At 38.9% G+C, this 21,733-nt stretch overlaps 1 protein-coding gene across 8 annotated transcripts in view; it reads right to left on the bottom strand.

Moving 5' to 3' along the window:
- SLC25A21 (solute carrier family 25 member 21) overlaps positions 1-21,733 on the bottom strand; it is a 470,325-nt gene that overhangs the window by 33,385 nt on the left and 415,207 nt on the right. For 4 of the 8 annotated variants that reach the window (XM_072761456.1, XM_072761455.1, XM_072761459.1 and 1 more), the window contains 3 exons: positions 18,406-18,472; positions 11,543-11,602; positions 7,888-7,995 (listed from right to left, as the gene is read on the bottom strand). In XM_072761456.1, coding sequence (XP_072617557.1) covers positions 7,888-7,995; positions 11,543-11,602; positions 18,406-18,472 — 235 coding nt within the window. The remainder of the gene's footprint in view (positions 1-7,887; positions 7,996-11,542; positions 11,603-18,405; positions 18,473-21,733) is intronic. The other 4 variants (XM_072761458.1, XM_072761457.1, XM_072761462.1 and 1 more) reach the window with 2 other exon arrangements.

Here is a 21,733-nt window from a genome sequence, read left to right on the forward strand (position 1 = left end):
TCATCAACTATTTTTTCTTTATACAGGTTTATATTATGTGATTTGTGGGGGGAAAAACCCAATGTATTACTTTTACATTTTGCAAAATTATGTAAATTTAAAAAATCATATAAAGGAAAAAAACATGTAAGGCATCTTACACAGTCTCTGGCATATAGTAGATGTTCTGTAAATGGTAGCTATTATCATTACTTCAAAGTCTCAATTCTGAAAGCAAAAATCTAGAGTTCCTGGCAGAGCGGAATGGAAGGCTGAAGTCTATTTTCTGCAAATGATAATAGAGAGACAACTTGGCTGCTGCCTTAGGTATTGTTGAAAGATAACTATAGGAATGGATTCATATACATAATTCACTTTCCTGCCCACAAGAATCATAGACTGGAAAGAAATAATTTATGTACTGAACAGTTTCCAGGCAGTGTTTCACATAGTAATGCAGGAAAAATTTGAACTTAACTCAGTACATCATCATGAATGTTGACATGCCCTTGAAGCTGGCTTCTCACACTATCTGTAAATAGAGCCACACGCTCACTCTCTAACTCAACTTCCCTCTTTCTTGAAAGAGATAATCACAAAATGCAGTCCTTCTACTTACTTTTTGTTGACTCTACATAATATAGTTAAGTTTAAACATTTGTTAATTGCTTATGGAGAAAATAATCACTAAGCTTTGTGATCTCACATATGATCTCATTGATCTCTATTAGATTATTGAGCTCCCAGAAGCAAGTGGATAGAACTATATCTAGCAGTGTTATCCAGAACCAGAATCCAACCCTGAACTAGTTAAAAAATAATCCCCATCTTTAAAGATTCTACCACCAATGACACAATTGCTGTCTATTCATTGGACCTTAAAATTACAATCCGATCTTAAAGGTAGAAGACTAATTATTCCTTTCTTGGGTTGAACATCTAAATAGAGGGGAGACAGGCTTTTGCAATTCACTTAAGCCTTAGTTTCGTATTTGGGGGTGAGAATGATTATGTTCATATGCAATGTAGATAAAAATGAGTAGAAGGAAACCTGTGCCCCATCCACACATCAGAAGCAAATCCTATAGACCTCAAGGGAAGGAAAATACAACCCGTTAGCCAAATCATAACTTTGAAGTAGATTTCAAAGTGGAGAGAAAAACTGGGAAACAATTCATACAAGATTTTGCTCCTGGGGAGAAATTCACATTTTCCAGGCTTGCAGAGAGCATGCCAGCCAAACACCACTTGGCTTAGCACAATTGGTAGGGGACGTCTAGGTCTTATAAATATATAGATTAAAGAATGATGCACCCAGTTAGAGGGGAGAAAGGTCCCATAAGGACAACAAGCTATAAAGTCACACTTTTGGCAAGACTGGATATGCAAACCATCTCCAATAGAAAAATCCTCAGGCAAGCCTAGTCCTAAGCCAAAGAAGCTACAAACCAGAACAACACTTTGCTTGGGTTTAGTTTGAAGGACGGGGAGAAATTTGGGTCTATCCTGATTTTATTTGAACATGTTTTTACACCCACTGAACCAAACCAGAGCATGACAAAGCTGTGATTACTTTGCTCCCCACAGAAGGTCAAGCATATTTAAATTAGAGACCGGTTTTCTTTATTCACTGTGAATTTTAAGATGCTGGCCAAGATTCTGGTATTGGAACTGGAGGAAGTGTGGCAGGGATTATAGTCTTTGACTGATATGGTGGTAATTTAAAAAGTGGAGGCCAGACAAGCACACCTATTGAAATACTTTATCCAGAAGCTGGAAGGATATGAGGGAAGTATCAGGAACCAAATGAACCACAGTGTCTTTGTATTTTTAGAATGGTTTATGGCTAAACTGAGTGGGAAGGCATATTTTATGGGTAACATACTTCTGACTGGCTAGAGAATCAAGCCTAGACCACAGAAGGGAGAACCCAGGCATTTGGAGCCAGCAAGTCACCTGCCATTCCTGGAAATCCTCATGGGAATTGCACTTGGGGCTCCAAGAATATAACAGACACAGCCTCTTTTCTCACTGAGTACTTCCCTTGGACCCCAGCCAGAGGGACCCCCATTCAGGAACCCATTCTTCAGAGGACACCACCCTGGCCTTTACCAGCAATGCCCTCCCCACAGGACCCAGGGGGATATCTCCCTATGCTTCACCTTTACCACCCAATCATTGCCTACAAGATGTTAAGTGTAATTATATATATATATATATATATATATATATATATATATATATATATATAAGATTTTATTTATTTATTCGTGAGAGACACACAGAGAAAGAGAGGCAGAGACACAGGCAGGGGGAGAAGCAGGCTCCATGCAGGGAGCCCGACGTGGGACTTGATCTGGGATCTCTAGGATCACACCCTGGGCTGCAGGCGACACCAAACCGCTGAGCCACCCGGGCTGCCCCAAGTGTAACATATTTTTTAAAGATTTATTTATTTTAGTGAAGGAGAGAGAGAGAGAGAGAGAGAGAAGGGACAGAGGGGGGCAGAGGGAAAGAGAGAATCCTGAAGCAGACTCCCTGCTGAGCACAGAACCTTACTTGGGGCTCAATTCCAGGACCCGAGATCATGACCTGAGCCAAAATCAAGAATCAGACACTTAATTGACTGAGCCTCCTAGGCACCCCTCGTTAAGTGTAATATTAAGATTATTAAGATTAATATTGACCATGGTTGCCCTAGGCTGTCTTCCACTGCAGAGCTTCTCTCAGCTGCAGCAACTCCTTGAGAAATGTTCATCGTTAAAGGATCATGTTGACTCACCACCTCTGGCTGGTGAAATAGGAAAATCCACAATTACTGTGTAGGAATCTGTAGTGGTTCATACCTAAGACTCGAGAGTAGAATGGCTGAAGGGTAGACAGGCTGCCCGAGAAACTTTCACTACTGGTGGAATAGTAAGAGTTACTTATCTATAAAATAAGCCTCTGAAGAAACTGCTACTTTTCTTCAAGGTACTGTCAGGCCATGTGGCCATTCTGCCTACAGCCCAATCACTTAGTGTTCCGCCACAATTGGTAGCCATAATTAACAGAGAAGGCTGAAAATGAGCTTAAGTCACAGCCTTCACGTGAAGTGATTAGGAAGGGTTGATCAAGAATACACGTTTGGGGTATGTGGGTGGCTCACCCAGTTGGGCGTCCAACTCTTGATTTTTGTTTCAGTTCATAATCTCAGAGTCTTGAGATCAAGCCCTGTGTTGCCCAGCATGGAGCCTGCTTACGATTCTCTCTCTCTCTCTCTGCCCCTCCACTTAAAAAAAAAAAAACATGTTGATTTTGTACAACTATTCCAGAGGAAGAATATCTTTTTTTTTTTAAGATTTTATTTATTTATTTATTTATTTATTTATTTTTTTAATTAATTTTTATTGGTGTTCAATTTACCAACATACAGAAAAACACCCAGTGCTCATCCCGTCAAGTGTCCACCTCAGTGCCCGTCACCCATTCCCCTCCAACACCCGCCCTCCTCCCCCCTTCCACCACCCCTAGTTCGTTTCCCCGAGTTAGGAGAGACACAGGCAGAGGGAGAAGCAGGCACCACGCAGGGAGCCTGACGTGGGACTCGATCCTGGGTCTCCAGAATCACACCCTGGACTGAAGGCAGTGCTAAACCGCTGAGCCACTGGGGCTGCCCGGAGGAAGAATATCTTGATTGTGGGAGAATTCTTTCCAAACTGGCTTCAGATGTTTTTAGTGTCCGTCTCTAATGCTGCTATATGCTGGTTATTTACAGCAAATGGATATCCAGCTACTACTGTTTATGACAGGAGACCTGCATCTGAGTTTAAGGACCTTGTCAATAGGCACTGTAACTTAAAGGCCAGCCCTTAAGCCTTGATCAACAATTCAGTCTGAATGGATCGTATCGGCAGCTGAGAATGGCCTAATGTGGACTGAGGGAGGAAACTAACCACGCTCCGTAAGCTGTCTACATGCCCACAGCTGGGGTCAGCTGTGCTGCCCAATATTAATTGGAGTAGTCTCTCAAGATAAATATCTTTATGTAAACTTAAGCATTTACAAGATCAACTTGCATCTTGAAATAGGTATCATTGGTTGACTGCCTACCATGTACCACGTTCTATGTTAAGATATTTGCATATATTATCATATTTAAATTCTTATAAAAACATGGAATAACAATGACTGATACATTAAACCATCACTACATCACAGGCTGTGTTGCCAGCTTTGCATACACTTCTCAACCCTCATTACACCATTTAATGTGGCTATTACTAGAATTCTTTCCTAATGAAACGGGAAACTGGACTATAGTCAGAGTGGGAAACATGAGCTTGTCATCTAGTCAATGACAGAGAATGGCCTCCAGAGCTGGTGCTCCTAGCCACTCCACAGAAATGCCTTGCTGTAAGACAGTTGGACTGATCACCATCATTTTATCATTGAGGGAACTACATGTGATTTGTTCGAGGTCATGATGTTAGGAAATGGCAAAGAGCATCATGGGTGTATCTCTTTCCAACCCTACTCTGCCAGTATACCAGTTGCCTTCCTGTTCTAGACAGCTCTGTTTACATATGTTCTTTGATGGTCTGCATGGAAGGTTTAAACTTTTTTAGAAATTATAGAACAGGAAAAAAACAGGGGTTTCTGCTACTCTAAATGAAGTAATAGAAACTGAATTATGCAACATTGAGCCTTAAGATGAGCCGGCAAGCTGTTCCTACCCAAATCAGTTGACAACCTTCTTCCTAAAGGGAGGCTTGATCCTGGCAGAGCCATAGAACATTTCTTCTGGATTACATACTTTTCTTTGTACTGTTCTGTATTTTTAAAATTTTCTGCAATGAAAGTGTTACTTTTTAATGTAAATGTTCACAGGTAATGTTGAATACATTCTCATGTCAAACATGAATGTCAACTACACAGGCCTTTTCCTTAAACTCTTCTGCTCCCCTACATTAGTCTCCTTTCCAGAGATGATCACAATTTAGAGGTTTGTATGAATTCCTTTGCATGACAGGCCTGCACAGTCCTGTGAGGAAATCACTACCCATATGTGGCTACTGAACACTTGAAATGTCCTGGTTCAAGCTGAAGTGTGCTTGTAAGCATAAAATACACATGAGATTTAAAGGCCAAATATGAAAAGAGTGTAAAATATCTCATATAATTTTTATACTGATTACATGCTTTAATGACAATATTTTGAATGTATTGGGCTAAAGATTTAAAAATAAGTAAACAAAATACAGTATTAGATTAATTACATGTTTCTTTTTGCCTCTTTAAATATAGGTACCAGAAAATGTGGTTTACTATTTATGTTGCTATTGGCCAGCACTGTCCTAGAGTCTAAATCATTTCTAGTATGTTTACACACACACATATATATATATATAATATTATTTTTTGTGCTTTCTAACATAAATATGCATTACTTTTGTACCTGAACTAAAACTTTTTTTCCTAAAAAATAGAATCTTCAAATGCATTGATCATTACATTAATTCCTTTCTTCCTTTCTCTTCCCTTTCCCACCCCACCCACCACCTCCAACACACATACTTCTTGATAGCCAACAAAGCCACAAAGTGAAGAAAGCAATAATTTTTCTTGGCCATACAAATGCTGAAGCAAGCACACCTAACAATTGGATTAATCCAACCCAGGCACAGATTAACAAAAAGAATCAATGGAGGAAGGCTTTGAAGTTAGTGGGTCCTAGACAAAAGACATAGGAAATAGCTACAGTTTCCAAACGTGACTACTAGTTATTTTTAAAGAACTAGATCCAAATTTGCTATTCTTATCTTGTCATCTTCCACTGTCTTTCTCTTTTTTTTTCCTTGCAGAAAACATAGTTCCATTACTTTCTGTACCGCTAACTACTTTTCCAGTTGGATCAATATTGCCTATTGATTCAACATTGCCTATTGAGTTCAGCTACTGAATTTTGATAGTTGCCGGGAATAAATGCTGACATGTGTGTCCATGTTTGACTAGTTAAAGGTTATAATGTACTGAAAATTTTTGTTTTGTCTAAGTAAATGCCTAAAAATGAATCCAGTTCAGTGGATTCTGCAGAGGAAATGACCCCAAACAAGCTCCTGTTCTCCCCCACTGAAAAAATGCCTGCCTGTATATACATAAACAGTTTACACACTGCACTCATGTAAGTGAGCTGGGAACATGTACACATGCAGCATTCTTGTGTTAGGCTGGAAGGGTGTTTACTGTGTTCTAGCAAGGCCTTAGCACATGCAACACATTTGCAGCTCTTACTTGGCCTCATTGTAGAACCTCCTTGAGGGCAGAGAAGAGAAAAAGAACATTAGGCATGAGCAGGGGTATTGCGATAACTCATTATTCTCATTTCCCTGAGTGCTCTTTGTTTCTCTGTCCCATTTGCGTTCCTCTGGTTAGGTGCTGTCTTGATAAAGGACCGCAGTTGAATACCTGGTTTCCTTTGCTCCCTCCTTGCTGCCCTGACAAGCTTCCTAATGGTGAAATGAAAGCCACGGTGAAAATGAAGCCACGGTGAAAATGAAGCCACAGAGGAGAAGGAGCTCAAAAATTTTCTTCTCGTTGGTAAATCTTCCAGTCTAATAAATCAAAATTTCCTTGAACAGATTTCATGGAGGCTGCTCCATTTCAACAGGACATTTGAAAAGTGTTCCTTCTATTTCTATTCCTCACTACCTTTTCTCTTCATTCAAGGAAATAGAAAACAAAACAAAGACTAGAGAAATGCAAGGTCATCAATCTCTACTAAAGTGCCAAATATCACTGCAAATATTAGGGCAACCTTTTGAAACTTAAAAAAAAAATTCTCCCTTAATTAGGATTGACTTCATCTGAGCAGATACCATCTGCTGAAGCAGCCCAACCCTGTCCTCCTTGGGTCTTGGCAGCCACAGGTGAGTTGGGCCCCCTCCTCCTTTCCCACACCCCTGCTCAAGAAGCTGCCAGGGAGCTCTCAAGCAGTATCAGCAGGCAGGAAGTGGGGTGGGAGCGAGGGGGGTCTCCACCCATTAGCAGCTGCTTAAGTAGTAGGCAGGGGAACTGCTCTACAGAGAACTTCAGGTCAGCAGATCCTCCAAAGCAATTTATACCACATGCTACCCAGTTGTGGAATTAAATTAAAATACTGGGAAAGAAGGACCTGGAATGCCAATCTCCGTATTTTCCCCCTACCTTGTGCTTGGCACCCAAAAGAATAAAACAAGAACAGTTGGACTTAGTGGTTTAAAGGGAATTATTAGGGCAACTGGGAGGAAGTGAAGGCAGCACACACCAAGGGAAGCTGTCTCCACAGAACATCATGTACCAGTGATTAAATGTCAGGACCCATCATTGTCCAAGTGGTGACGTTTATGTAGGTTTAGTAACTTGCTTCATTCAGATTAAACCAAAAGACAAGCTTGACAGATTATCAGAATCTTTGGGAGAGGGCAGTGGGTGGAGTAGAGAAAGGAGTAAAGCAATTTTAAAAAATGATTTCATAATTTTTTTTAAAAGCACAATATTATCACCTCTGTGGCTTTGCTTCAGTTTATCCTAGCATAATGTGAAATAGAAGTTTTGCCAAAAGTAGGGAAAATGTTTCCAAATAAGTCATTATAGATTACATTACAAATCAAAAATTAAAAAACCTGTAAACATGTGTTTGTCCATCAAACTTTAGTACATTTTTGTTAACACCTTCCTGGTGGAAGAAATTTGACTTTTTCTTATGCTACTTCCTTAATGATGATTTGCTACGTTTTTTCTTTCTTTTCTTTTCTTTCTTTTTTTTTTTTTACTACGGTTTTAACAAGTGAATATGAGCTGGGTTCATCATTATCTATATAGTATTTACATATATTAAAAATAATTGTTTTACACTCCCTCACCAATAGGAAAACATTAAACGATTACCTCTGTAAATTTGTTCCGATTTGCTTGCAAGCCAACTTTTACTACCTCAAAAGGGTTAACCACGATCGCTTCTGTTAGTCCGGATCCTAATCCAGCAATGGCAAATGTCTAGAAAAGTTAAATCAATCAATACTTTAAAACAAGTTACGGGTACTGTGTTAAATATCCTACTCATTACACTCTGCAGCTGAATGTTATGTTGAGAATGGAGAAACGCACATAAATGTACCATGTACCATTACTAAACAGCTTTAGTTCTTGATTAGATGCTGACAATTCATGAAAAAAAAATTACAGAAGCCACAAACCACATCCTAACAATTCAAAATAAAATGCCAAAGCCCCATCAACAACGACTTTTTCCTTTAATGAAGAGAAATATTGTTCTAGTGATTTAAGGTGGATGCTAAAACATCTGCACATGTAACAATTAGAAGAGTTTGACTTATAAAGGTAGAGCTTAATTTTTAAAACACCTACTTAAATCATTATGGAGCATCTAAAAAAATTCAAGGAGTAGAACCCACAATATGTTTATAAAGAGCTAAATTTCAGGTAACCAAACAGTGCAGCTGAAAACATTTAAATGTATAGCCCTGTTGTAAGAATCACTATTCTAGACAATTAGAAGCAAAACAATATTTTTTATTCATTCTTTCCCTTAAAAAAAAACTCTGATAACTGCCCTATTCTTCTGGACATAGAAGCTGAGGGATAAAAGCAGAGATCAGAAATGGTGAGGTTGTTCTGAAGGGCTCAGCGAAAATCTAGAACATCTCTCAAAAGATGATACCAGGTCTTTCCTTGCTTTCAGTTAAGAATTTCTTTAATAAGAAAAAGCAGTTTCTAGATTTTTCCTCAAAGTAGAAGTTTTAAGAGTTTTCCAGAAAATCTGTATCAAAAATAACCATAACCACAATTAAAACACACACACATATACACATACGCACACACCCCAGAAAAACAAAATGAAACACAGCCTCAAATCTCCAAAACAGATGCTGAAAAAAAGTAATTTTTTAAATTTTTCAAAAAGATTTTATTTATTTATTTGAGAGAGAGAGAGAGAGAGTGAGTACAAGATAGGGTAAGGGGCAGAGGGAGAAGAAGACTCCCCGCCCAGCAGGAAGCCCAATGTGGGGCCTGATTCCAGGACTCGTTTTAATTGACTGAGCCACCCGGTGCCCCCTACCCCCAAAGTAATCCTTTAGTGCTGAAGCTCTAATTCCAGGAGAAGAGGTAATACTATATACAATCAAAAGAAGAAAAAAGCCAATGAAGAGCAAAGAACAGGTAACTCTTACTAGGGGTCTCTAATTTCTTCAAAGTAGAAGCCAAAAAGAGAAAGGACTATTCCATAACCTTGAGAGAAAAGGTAAAGTAGAACAAGGGAGGATCTAGCGCCAGCAGATCTGGGTTTAGGTCCTGGTTCTGCCATTTATTGGCTGTGTGGCCCGGGCTGCCACGCGCAGTAGTTAGTGCGTAGAAAAAGGTGTGTGTAGGCTGAGATCCAGCCTGTACTCCACTTGCTGAGCTGGAGTCTGGAGAGGCATCAGGGGAAAGAGTGCCTTTTCATAATGCACACAAAGGTACTACGTGTAGTAGCTGCAGCTCTGTGTCTAAATCACTGAACCTTTTATATGCCACAGTTTTCTCACCTGTAAAATTAAGACAATGATATCTAATCTCCCTCATATGAGGATCAAAACAACGTGTGAAGCCTTTTGTAAAATGTTATACAAAACTATTGTTCCTGTTGCACACAAAAATCCAGAGGAAAATGGGATAGTATACAGATTTAAGGAGAGGGAATAATTAATTATGTTTTCCTTTCATGCCCCTTCATTATGATTTCAAATACATCTGCATAGGGTAACAGACCATGTATTTTATTCATTTATCTCAGACTTCTTCCATCATGGAAGCCAAAACATGTGTGTGAGCACGTGCATGTGCATGTGCCCACGTGAACGTGTGCGCGTGCACTCACACACACACACACACACACACACACAAATACTAGTCTCAAAATCTTCTGACTGGGAAAACTAAAATCCAGATGTTCAGGTTTTTATTACTAACTATATGCAATCTTCCAAGCAATTCACTTTTTTGGTTTTCTATAAAACTCAGCTACATTTGCTGTCAGAACTAGTGTTCAGCAGTCCCTTGTCAAAAGAATTGATCAGCTATCAGCAGATCATGTTACTTAGATTATTCCAGAGACCAGTGGTAACAGTTGGGTTCCCAGCCTCCCAGGCTTTTCATGTGAGAGCACCAGGGGACATTTAAGGGCTGTTTAAGTGTCTAGCTGTATCAAAAAGAAACTGGAATAAATGAGTTCAAGGAAAGAGAAAAGCTGTCTACAGTTTGCATGCATTCAGTTATGGTAGCTGGAGTGGCCAAATGCTTTTCTGTTTTAATTCTCGAGAGTCGAAAGGACTGTAGCTTCATCTCTCACATGGTACCAATGCTTGACACAGGAACAGCCAGCTGGCCCTCTGGAGACCATATTTTATTGTCTTATGCTAGGAAGTTTTTAATCCTCTCTCTATCCTTTCTTTTCAAAGTTAAGAGTAACATTAGGAGAAGACAGCGAGGCATCAAAAACAATTCTTAGCTAATATTAGGACTCGTGATGCCACTTCTATCATACAAGGCTATTTCGCAGCTACTTTGCTTAGGCAGGGGACTGGACAAGAAGTTTCTTTACAGGAAACTTCTAGAAAAGGGGCATGTATGGTTTTAAAAATAACAGATACTTCTTCTTGGACAGTCTTTTGGACAGAGTAAATATTCTGAAGTGGACCTTTAGCAGTTAAGTAATTGAAGAGCTGAAGCTCAGAACACTGCCTCTCTGGTTGAGTTGTGAGGCACGTTTCAGCCTGTAAACTGGACGACTTTTCCAGGGCATGGGAGGTACACTGTCAGTTGGAGGGCTAATGCATAGTTTGTTTTATTTTGTTTTGTTTTTCAGATCTGGAGGGAGAAATTAGTGCATTTTATGTCTCTTGGGCTTGTGTTGCACACATACTTGTAGAGCCCATTTGGTCACTATAATTGGTCTTGTGAAAAGCGGCAAAGTGACCAAGAAGGGGAGGAGAACATTTCTCAGCGGCACCGAGAAATGTTCAAACCACCAAGTGATTTTCATGTAATAGCTGAGATGTGTCATTGTAGCACCACTATTCTTTTCAACTACAAAAGGCCCTTCAGTCCATCTGACTGCAGGATGACTTGAAGTCCTATATTTACTACAGCTTGAGCGAAAGCTGGAAAAGGGACCTGTTAGGAAATATTTTAGGCATACTGACTTTCACATAAATAGATACGTGCAGTATGTAGTATGTAAACATACGCACATTTTGGCTTCAACAGAATCTTTGACAAATGTACTCTTTATTTTATATTCTTGACCATATCTCATATGGGTCTTTCTACACATATCACTGTTATCATAAATTCATCACTGGGAGCTATAAAATAGCCAAATTGTGAGTTATTAGGAAGATGGCTTTCAACAAGTAGCTGAACATTGAATAACTCGAATTCATATTTTAGTAGTTGGGCTTGGGGAATCAAAAGGGTTTTTGTTTCCAGATTTTGCTTTATGAAATAACTCACACACTTAAGTATAATAAATACTCTCACTTACCAATGCTGGTGACAGTGACACATATCCTAGCAATTTCTTGTACTGCTCAAAGGTGAAAAACTGTGAAACAAAACCAAACCTGGAGATTTATAACAATTTCCTGCAACAAACCCTTTAACTGACACACATTTCTCTAGTAAACTATTACGTTAACCAGCATTTAAAAAAAATGATAAACCATCGAACATAGTTTTTAATTTGGTCTCGGGTAGTTGCTATTGTATCTTATTAACCATTCACATTTTCAAATGCAACGATAATAACCTACAGAAGAGCTGATGGAATCCTTTATAGCAGTAAATGAACCGTACAGCTTCCATTTACCATGACCATTTTCAGTTTCCCCAGACATCAATAGACTTCTTTTTTATGGCAGTGATTCAAAATTATAGGCAGGGAGACCTGAAATCTCTGGTCTCCTATGTTTTCTCTGTGAACTGCTTTCCCAGCGAGCGCCCAGTTTTCTAACATCTACTTCTCATCTTTAACTTACACTTAGATTGCTGCGTATCTCTATTGGTTCACGGGATTTCTGGACACTCAACAATGATGAAGACACCATGGTAAAACAGAGAAAGACCCAACGAGGTCATCTAGTCCATCCTGACTTAAAGCAAGACCATCTTCAACCTTTTTCCTTTCAAGAAGAAAGCTGTAAATTCCTTTAAAATCTGATGATGAAGATTTTGTATGTTCCTTCATTAGGTCACATTTAATATAATTTTCTCCGCAAATAAATTTCTATGGAGGCAAATCTAATCAGACTTCATATAAAGTGCCCCCAATACATTTTTCTCCACTCTTTCTGTACTCCGTTTTTTTGGGGGGAAGCAACTCTGCTTGATCATGATGTGTTGCTTCTGGGTGCTCTGTTAGTAGCAGCTGCCAATATCACGGATGAGGCACAATCTTAGGTCCTGCTTGGATCTGGTGTTTAGGATCCCAGCAAAGGCCTTTGTATTTTATGGTCTTGAATGTCTTCTACTCTATTACTTTATAACCCAGTAAGATGGAGGAAGAAATAAAAGCAGATTTGGGGATCAAATAATACTCTGTTGTTAGAAAGAGGTGGTTCCTTGTAGACATGGCTCTATGAGTCCTTGGGCAGCTCCAAAGTCACCAGATAGATTTTGATTCTTTAAAGACCCAGGAATGACTTTTGTGCCATGCTTCTTTAGCTCAACTACATAGGTAGACTTTTCTAGATCAAGGATTCATTCATTTACTCATTCAAGAAATATTTATTGGATTCCTCTTGTAGCAGTAAAGAAAGAGAAACCCCTGACTCCTTGGTCTAACATTCTAGGGGATGGTGACAACCCTGAAACTATCCTGGTGTTAAATAGCACCCATGGCCACACTGTTTTGGTGAAACCCTTAACCATGGAAGGAAAAGTGTTATTGTCTTAGGCTTTAAGGACTTAGGCTTTAAAACGCTTACCTTCCTGGGGTTTTGATGCGAGCAGTCCTGGGACTGAATCCTGGCTATACTACATAGCTGTTAAAGCATAGGTAAGTTACCTGATCTTATTAGTCCTCAAGAACACAAAACTTACCTTCCAGGGTACTCCTTAAGTAATACAATTTGAGTAAGATTTTATTTTTTTCTTTTTTCAAAATATTTTATTTATTTATTCATGAGAGATACACAGAGAGAGAGAGAGAGAGAGGCAGAGACACAGGCAGAGGGAGAAGCAGGCTCCATGCAGGGAGCCTGACGTGGGACTTGATCCAGGGCCTCCAGGATCATGCCCTGGGCTGAAGGCAGTGCTAAACCACTGAGCCACCCAGGCTGCCCTGAGTAAGATTTTCTGACATGGCTGACACAGGTAGGACTTTCAGAAAATCTTAATTTTCATTCTCTTTCTTCACTTTGGCTAATAAGGGAACCACAGATCCTTAGTTACTTGTATCGCTCATAATAGCTCATAATAGTGGTCCGGAAAACACTCTAAGACCTTTCCATGTGCTATTGCATTGAATCCATGCAACCCTGCGAGGCAACAGTTTATTGTACAATCATGATTCTTATTTTGTACATACCCATCCTGCAGCTTGTGAGTGGACAGACTGACTGCAAAGCCTGTGCATACTCTTACCCATGACATATGCTTACTCACTGCTGAACCATGATTGTTAAGAATTTGGGATTCTCTGCCCTAGAATTTTCCTGGTGCTGAGGTCTTCTTGTCTTCCTGACCTTGGAAGCCGAGAGTCCCTCAAGACAGAAGATTTCAAACATTTTTGAGCGCAATCTATGTAAAAAGTATTCATACAACATGCACGCACGCATGCATGCATACATGAATGTAGAGTACTCTTGTATGTATAACTGAAACAAAACATTTCTGTAAAGCAATGTTTACCTCCTCACTATGTGTAATGTACTATATTTCTATTCTGGTCATGACCCATTACATCTAGTGACCCACTAAATTGGTTTTATGACTCATAGCTCATGACCTACATTTGGAAACAATGAACACTGGGTTCAGGGAAGTTCTGGGATTGGATGGACCTTACAAAGGGCCTTACTACCTTTTTCTCTTCCAGTGTGAAGATGTGGCTTTGATTTTTGTTTTTCTTTATTTCTGACCTTCTGTAGTCACAAGGGATTAAGGACCAAACTGAGATCTCAAGGGAGAAGTCTGGGGACAGGCACTTGGCCTGTCATTGTAGCAATTTTCACAGGGAATTCCAAGTCTATGTGTTGGGGCAATTTTAGGCTTTTCCTATCCCACCTCTAAAATTGTTAGAAAAACCAAACTACTATTAGCTAACTCATCAGCAGTGTTGCTGGAAGCTTTTGGTGAATGGCTAGGATGAAATGACTCAGGTTCCTGGGAATAAAGAAGCCTCAAAAGTCACAGTGATGAATTGTTAATGTACTGAATTCAGAAGTAATGAACAATATATTATACACTGAAATGAGGAAATAGTACTTCAAATAAATAAGGCAATATCTCAAGGAAGAAAAAGCTAAAATCTTTTAAAATGGAGTTTCAGTAATAGCAAATAACTGTCATCATTAGAGTTCAAAACCAATATTTACTAAAAAAATTCCTTCATTCATTCAACAGATATTTACTGAATGTCTCCCATGTTCAAAGCTTAGAAGACATTATACCAAAACTATATTCTTAAGAACTAGTAGATTAGCTGCTATTTAAATTCCTCTCTATACAGCACTACTCCTTTACGGCTTTCATGATAATTCTCAGTAGCTTCTCATCCACAACATCGATCAATATGTAGATGTGATAGAAGTACCCTATCACATAAGATATGAGGTTAAACTCTAAGGATGAAATTAGGAGGGTCAACATGTAATAAAGTTGCCTCCCTAAAGTTATACCGATGTGTGACTAAAGAGTTTTGAAAACATTCATATTCAATCAAGGTTTTGGGAGTCCTGAACATAAAATCTGGAATCCAAATGGATTGTGTCATACATAGCCTATATACCAGAATCTAGAAATTGGTAGTCTCACTTAGGGAGAGGGGCTGCCCCAGAAGGACCAGCCATGTGGTCTCTGAAGAAGAGTGTCAGGTTGTGGTTGGGCAGGGGAGGTGAATACAGCTCTCCAGCACTTTCCCCTTTCCTTTCATTCATGCTCACTAAGCAATCTGATGCCTAACCTTACCTCCCAGGTATTCTGGTCCAGGATGCAATTAAATTACCTGGAAACAATTTGGTCCATTTGGATCTTACTTTTAACTACCTAAGCAGTGCTCAGACTAGGGCTAATTATTCCCCACTACCAAGGCAAACTGCTTCTGAGTACTCCTCTTGAAGCCTGTGCATTTTAAGGCCCTCCAGTTTGGCTGGTGGGAACAGGTACTATTCCTGGCCCTGCGTGCTTGCCAAGCACTGTTCTCCCTATTGCTCTGGACGGCTCCTCCCCAGGCCTTGCTGGTTTCCTCATGTGCATGCACTCCTCGGTTCTCAGCTAAATATTTAAGGGGTCCCTCTGAAGAGCTTAGGAACTGTGTGTGCAGCTTTCTCTTCTCTGGTACCTCTGTCCTGTGAACTCTAGCTGCCTTGCCCCCTCCAGCCTGTCAGCTTCTTGTCAACCCAGGCAGTACACTGGGCTCTGCTTAAAATTCCCCTATGTGCCCTGGGTCTGGAAAAACTTCTCAAGGCAGTAAGTTGGGGCAAACCATAGCGCTCATCTCATTTGTTTCCCGTCTCTGTCTTTCCTTGTCTGATGTCCACTGTCTTGAAAATTGTGGTTTCATATATTTTGTTCATTTTTGTTGTTGCTGTTTCAGGCAGGAGAGTAAATCTGGTCTCTGTTACTCTGTCTTGGCTGGAAATGAAAGCCTTGGTCTTCCAGAAACTGAATAGTAGATGCAGGAATTTTGGGGGAATAGGATAGGAATGTCTCCTGTTATAAATCAATACACTTTCTTTTGGTTTCTCTCTGTATGTTTCACTTGTGCATCTAACATTGATTGGGCATCTAGTATGTGTAGACACCATGACAGGTGTAGGGAGAGTGGTGAACAAATAGCCTCCACAATTCATTCTCTCTCATGAGTTTGGTTAGCATTAGGCAGTCCTTGAGAGTCCATCCATGGAAAAATGGGATTTCTGGACCTGTGAACCTCAAGACCAGACCTTGGAACCTGGAACATGGTGCCTCCCATGTCTGAAGGACCAGTTGGTCTCTTTCTGAGGTATTTATTTCCTTTTGCTCACGCAATATTCATTGTGTCTTAATTTGTGAAAGGGGAAGTTTAATTTATTTGGCATCGATGAGTCTTATTTTAATGATGAATCTCATTTCAAAGAATAAAGTGCAGAAAAACTTGACATTGTTTCTAATACTGATTGTAATTGAAGTGTCAGTACCAGGGAATACACACACATATGTATATTCACAGAACATACATATATATATATGTATATATGAATATACATATGTTTGTGGGTATATTTATATATATATGTACACATATATGGTCTCTGAATATTTTTTCTGAAGTAAACTTTGATGACATACAATGATGCAGTTCATAATGTATGAAATTGTTACAATCAGATGATTGCTTTCCTCATAAATTCTAAGATAAATATCTAGAAAATGAATGTTTTCATATATTGTATTGAAAAACTAGTGCTATCCATCTGGCAAAGATAGACTTAACTCCAAGTTATACTTAAAAAGCCAATGCACTTACCATATGTCTCAATAATTTTAAGGTAAAATCGACTTGAAACAAGATGTCTGGGACACATACACCATATCCAGTTGCCCAAAAGTTCATCTGTTAACCATTGTTCTGGCAGGGAGCATTGCTTTTTTTTTTTTTTTTTTTTTTAAGTAGAGACTAACTCAGTTTTGTAAAGCTCAACTTTTTTTCTTACATAAAAGACTGTTCAACACTGATAAACTTTAATCCTCTTCAAATTTAAATTAAATTGTCTCCAATGTATAGTATTAAGGAAAAATATTCCAGGAAAAAAATTTAGTTATAATCTACTCTATTTATACATGTAAAAACACTGAACAAATGAATATATTATTCCATGGAGACAAAGTGACTTTCCTTTTGAAAAGGAACTCTGCTCTGTTTGTTTACTTGGGCAATCTTTTATCAAGTGAAGCCATTTCATAATTCAATTCAGCCCTTTTGTGTACTTTGGTGAACTTTTTCCAGATTCTCTACTGCAATTCAGATTCTTATAATGAAATTTGTATTGAAGTAATAATATAAAAATCACAAAAACTATGGCAACAAAGAGGGGCTGAATTTATAAAGAAAGTATGTTTTAAAGCTTTGTTTTCTGAATTCTAGACCTGTGTTAAATCCTATTAAATTACTATCTTGACATAATGTAAAAGTTCGGTGTCTGTACATATATGTTGGCTATTTTATCAAAAATTTTAACTTAGACATCCTCTTAACTTACTAAATAAGAGTATAGAAATTGTCCTATCTTACCTTTTAGGAATATTGGGAGTACAGATTGGGTAATGTATCTGAAAAAAATGCTTTATGGTCATTAGTTGGAAAGGAATATTTCGGTCTAAATGTTTGTTACCTTCTTATGGAAAGACAAAGCCATATTTGGTGAAGTCGGTGTGGGAGTGGGGGCCCTGCCTGCCAGAGTCACTGTGATCAAGACTTCTGTCTGAAGAACATAGAAAAGAATGATCAGACTTAGTTCTTTCTTCCCCGGAGGTCTTGCCAGATCTCCGTTTTCCTATCCAGATACTGAACCAGCAAAGTAGTACATAAACTTTCATAGTTATGTGGTTAAAGAATGGAAATCAGCATGGTGGAAGTAATAATTTTGTAAAAACCAGAATAGAGAATTTTAACAGAGGAGACCGGGTGGAGGGGGGTGGGGGAAGGAAATGAAGTTAGCATGCCAAATAAATGTGTTATACGAGAATCATATACAAAAAAATACAGTGTATTCGTTTGCTCTGTTCATAAAATGGAACTAATTTAGGAAAAAAAGGTTTTTCTACCACTCTTCCCTCCTCTCCTCTCCCTCTCTCTTTAATAATTATTACTCCCAAGGAAAATTTATGAATTGCTTTTAGAAAATATCCAAGCTGTTTTGTGGCTGCTGTGGTTCAAATACATGAATTTCATTCACCACTGTACTTTTTGTATAATTCCTCATCAGAAGGGAGTGCCTTTACCTGAAAAAAAAATCCATAAACCAATATTTGAGAGTGACTCCAGCCTAATTATAATAGAAGTTATGCTATAGCTTCCATATTAAAATCTTTACTGTCTTATGTTTAATTCACGTTAATGTTCCATAGTTTGTTGTGGGGCATGTTAGGGCTGAAGTTGTCACTGCAGTCTATTTTCGCTTGGTGGAAAGTTATCTAATTGCTTACCTTCACTGCTCTCTTTGGTGTTTCAGCCAAGATTGGCGGCAGAACCCCCTTGTAAAAACCAAACAATCTATTGGAGAAAGAAAAGATTTTGTATAAATGAATCAGGAAACAGGTAATTCTGCCTTTGTTTATGGAAAAAGCAACTATTCTTTTAAAAAAACTATTTATTTATTATGAGAAGCAGAGACACAGGCAGAGGGAGAAGCAGGCTCCCTGCAGGGAGCCCGATGTGGGACTCGATCACAGGACCCCAGGATCACGCTCTGAGCCAAAGGCAAACACTTAACCACGGAGCCATTGAGACGTCGCCTAAAGCAACTAATCTGAAAGTGTTCACAATTATTCCATGTACCACACCAACCATGAAGTCTTCTTTTCTCTTAATTCTAAAATGCAGAGATTATGAATTCTACACTTATTAGCACTATGAAATTCTGAAGAATAAATGACACTGTGACTGGAATCCCCTAGGTCCATTGCTAACGACCATAATGAGTTGTACCTTAAGGATGAACTTGACGTTCCTCACTCTAAGGGATCTTCAATTTATTTTCTCAGTTGTATGGTAGGTAGCTTCAAGCTGTCCACAGTTTTGCATTTCTTCCCTTGTAACCAAATGAGGTTAGGGTTATACCTGAGTCCACTAGACTGGAACTTTCTGTGCTAACAAGGGGCATAAATCTTTAATCTTAGCTTTACTAACACTAAGAAACTAACAAGCTCCAATGGCTACGGAAACTGGGCTCCTGGCCCTGTCCTGAGTTAGTCACAATTTTTTTTTAACTTCCTTGATGGAGATAGACAGTCAGGGACATATGTTGCTGACAGAAGAAATGTCAAAATCTTCTTTGCTGATATGTAGTCTCACAGGGCCTGGGATGACTGTCGTTGCCAATGTTGGGGAACTTGTCACATATTCAAACGTTTTTAGAAACAAAAACTAAGACAAAAAACAAAACCGAGAATGAGTGCCATATGCATATGATAAGGTTCATAAAATGTCATCACTTACTTCATATTAGATTTTAAGATTCAAAATTTTAAATTTGCTTGCCCTGGGAACAAATATATATATGCCATATACTCATTTTAAACCTGATATGTATAAATGGAATATTCTTCAGAATATTTTCTGAGATAATCAGTTTTCCTGATGAACCCATATGTGACTACAGAAAAAGGCAGGGCTCAATGTGTCTGTATTTTAGGATGTCCATTTAACAAGGGGCCGGTGCTTCTCTGATTGACCTCTTAAGCTTCACTCCAACTTCCTTAAATTGGGTTCTGCTTCTAGCTGTGCTTCTGGAACAAGAAAGTTAAGAATTTATACATACTAATCCACTGTGCCACCCAATCCAACGTGGTGATCTCTTGCTCTTCCTTGATTCACTGGCTTACACAACACACTTAGGGAAGCAAAAGACCTGTCTTATAGCTTCTAAATTGTTAGCTCCTTGAGAACTGAGTATGCATTAGTGTGCTTGCCCCAGAGTCTTCTCTGTGTGTATGTTTATGTAACTAGGACACAAACGTTTGTTAGGCATATGGATTTCACGAAGGAGAAGAAAGGAATCAAATGATCCCCTGGAAAAAAAAATGATCCCCTGAATTAGGCTTACTCTATCCACTATTCTTGACTTAATTTTTGATAGCATTGTGAATAAAAAGTAAAACAAGACATATGATTTGAAGAACTACGGGACTTCATGTTTCCCTCCCTCCTTCCCATTCCAATGTCAACTACTAATGCTTGAAATTCACTTACAAATTAAAATACCACTTCTCTTTATCATTTACATATCATTATAAATTAATCATTACATAATTTTCAGCATAAGAGGGACTAAGCATAGGGTTAGGTCTTCCCAGAAGATAAGTGTGATTTTCCTGAATAGAAGTTCTATATTTATAATGAAAGATATTATTAGTTCTGTTCTTTCTGTGCTGATTTTTCCATATCTGGAAGATTATGTCTGGTTTTGGGGGAAAAATTAAGAACATCTAAGTAAGTAAGGCTTCTACAACAGAGTGTCCCTGCTAAAAATAGATGTACTTAAAATCCAATACAACAGAGAACAGTTATAGGAAGTTGCTCAACCTGGGAAAGAATAATCACAGGGGGAAACATGATGAACATGATGGATCTCTTGAAAGGTGAGCATGTAGGAAAGAGATTTGATTTTTCTGTTTGTTACCAGGTGGTAGAACTAAGACCAACAAGTGAAGCAACAAGAAAAGACACATTATTGGCCCAGTAATAGTTTAATACAAGGAGGTACTCCTAATGGTCAGAACTATCTACAGATAGAATGGGCTCTCCCAAAAAGTGATGAATTCTCCTTCATGGTATGTGGTCAAGCAGTGTGGATGGCCACTTGACATGGATGCCAGAGATGGGATATGTATAGCAATGGATGAACTTATTCGTTCTCAAAATTGTTCTACACCAATCCTTGGATTTTGTTGTTCTAAGAAAAATAACAGGAAGATATGGGGAAGTGCTTTCCTGAAGAGACAAAAATCTGCCTTACTTCAAACTTTTGCCTGAAGTAGAGCACTGCTTCTCTGGGGGAGGAGAGAAATCTTCTAAGTAACACAGAAGGTCTTCATTTTAAAAATGATGGGAGAAAATATTAGAAAGAGGTGTAAGGCAGGAGGGAAGGGAGGCAGCTGGGAGAACCATAAGGATTTAATCTGAAAAGAGCTGGGAGGTCCAGAGCCCTCTGCTTCAAGTTGGCGATGCTTCCTTGATGCGCCCTCCTTCCCTTCTCTCTGCTTGGTTCCTTTCATGTGTAATCATCTCCCACCCTCCCCCAACTCCCTGCCACTGCCTCCAGCCATCCAACCATCCTGAACTTTCTAACAGTGAATGAATAGCTTTAATGGGAAATTCTCCGGGACGTAGGCAGCTTTAACTGGAAAATGGAAAGCTAGATCTACTTCCTTGAATTGTTTTCACGGTATATCCTTGCAACAGTGGACATCTACAGAATAATCAGGCTAGCACCTCTTCTTTTGGGAACTGCCCCACCCAATTTTTTAAAACACTGGAACCAACACATTAGTACAATACGATACTGCTTGTAGGCAGTTGGTTGATTGGGCACCTTACCAAATGGATCCAAATGGTATTCTGTCTCTTTGCCCCAGTTAATCTGATTGAAGCTAGATCTAGCAGAGTTTTTCTCCAGGACTTGGGAATTAGAACTGTAAAGGTCAAGTCTCCCTCTGTGTGGTTGAAGCTCTAAGATAAAAGCTAACATATCAATGGCAGTCATGTTTTCTGTCATTTAGAGAAAGTCAATCTGCAGTGATTAAAAAAGACGGA

Source organism: Vulpes vulpes, chromosome 6 (assembly GCF_048418805.1).
Source record: "Vulpes vulpes isolate BD-2025 chromosome 6, VulVul3, whole genome shotgun sequence".
Lineage (NCBI taxonomy): Eukaryota > Metazoa > Chordata > Mammalia > Carnivora > Canidae > Vulpes > Vulpes vulpes.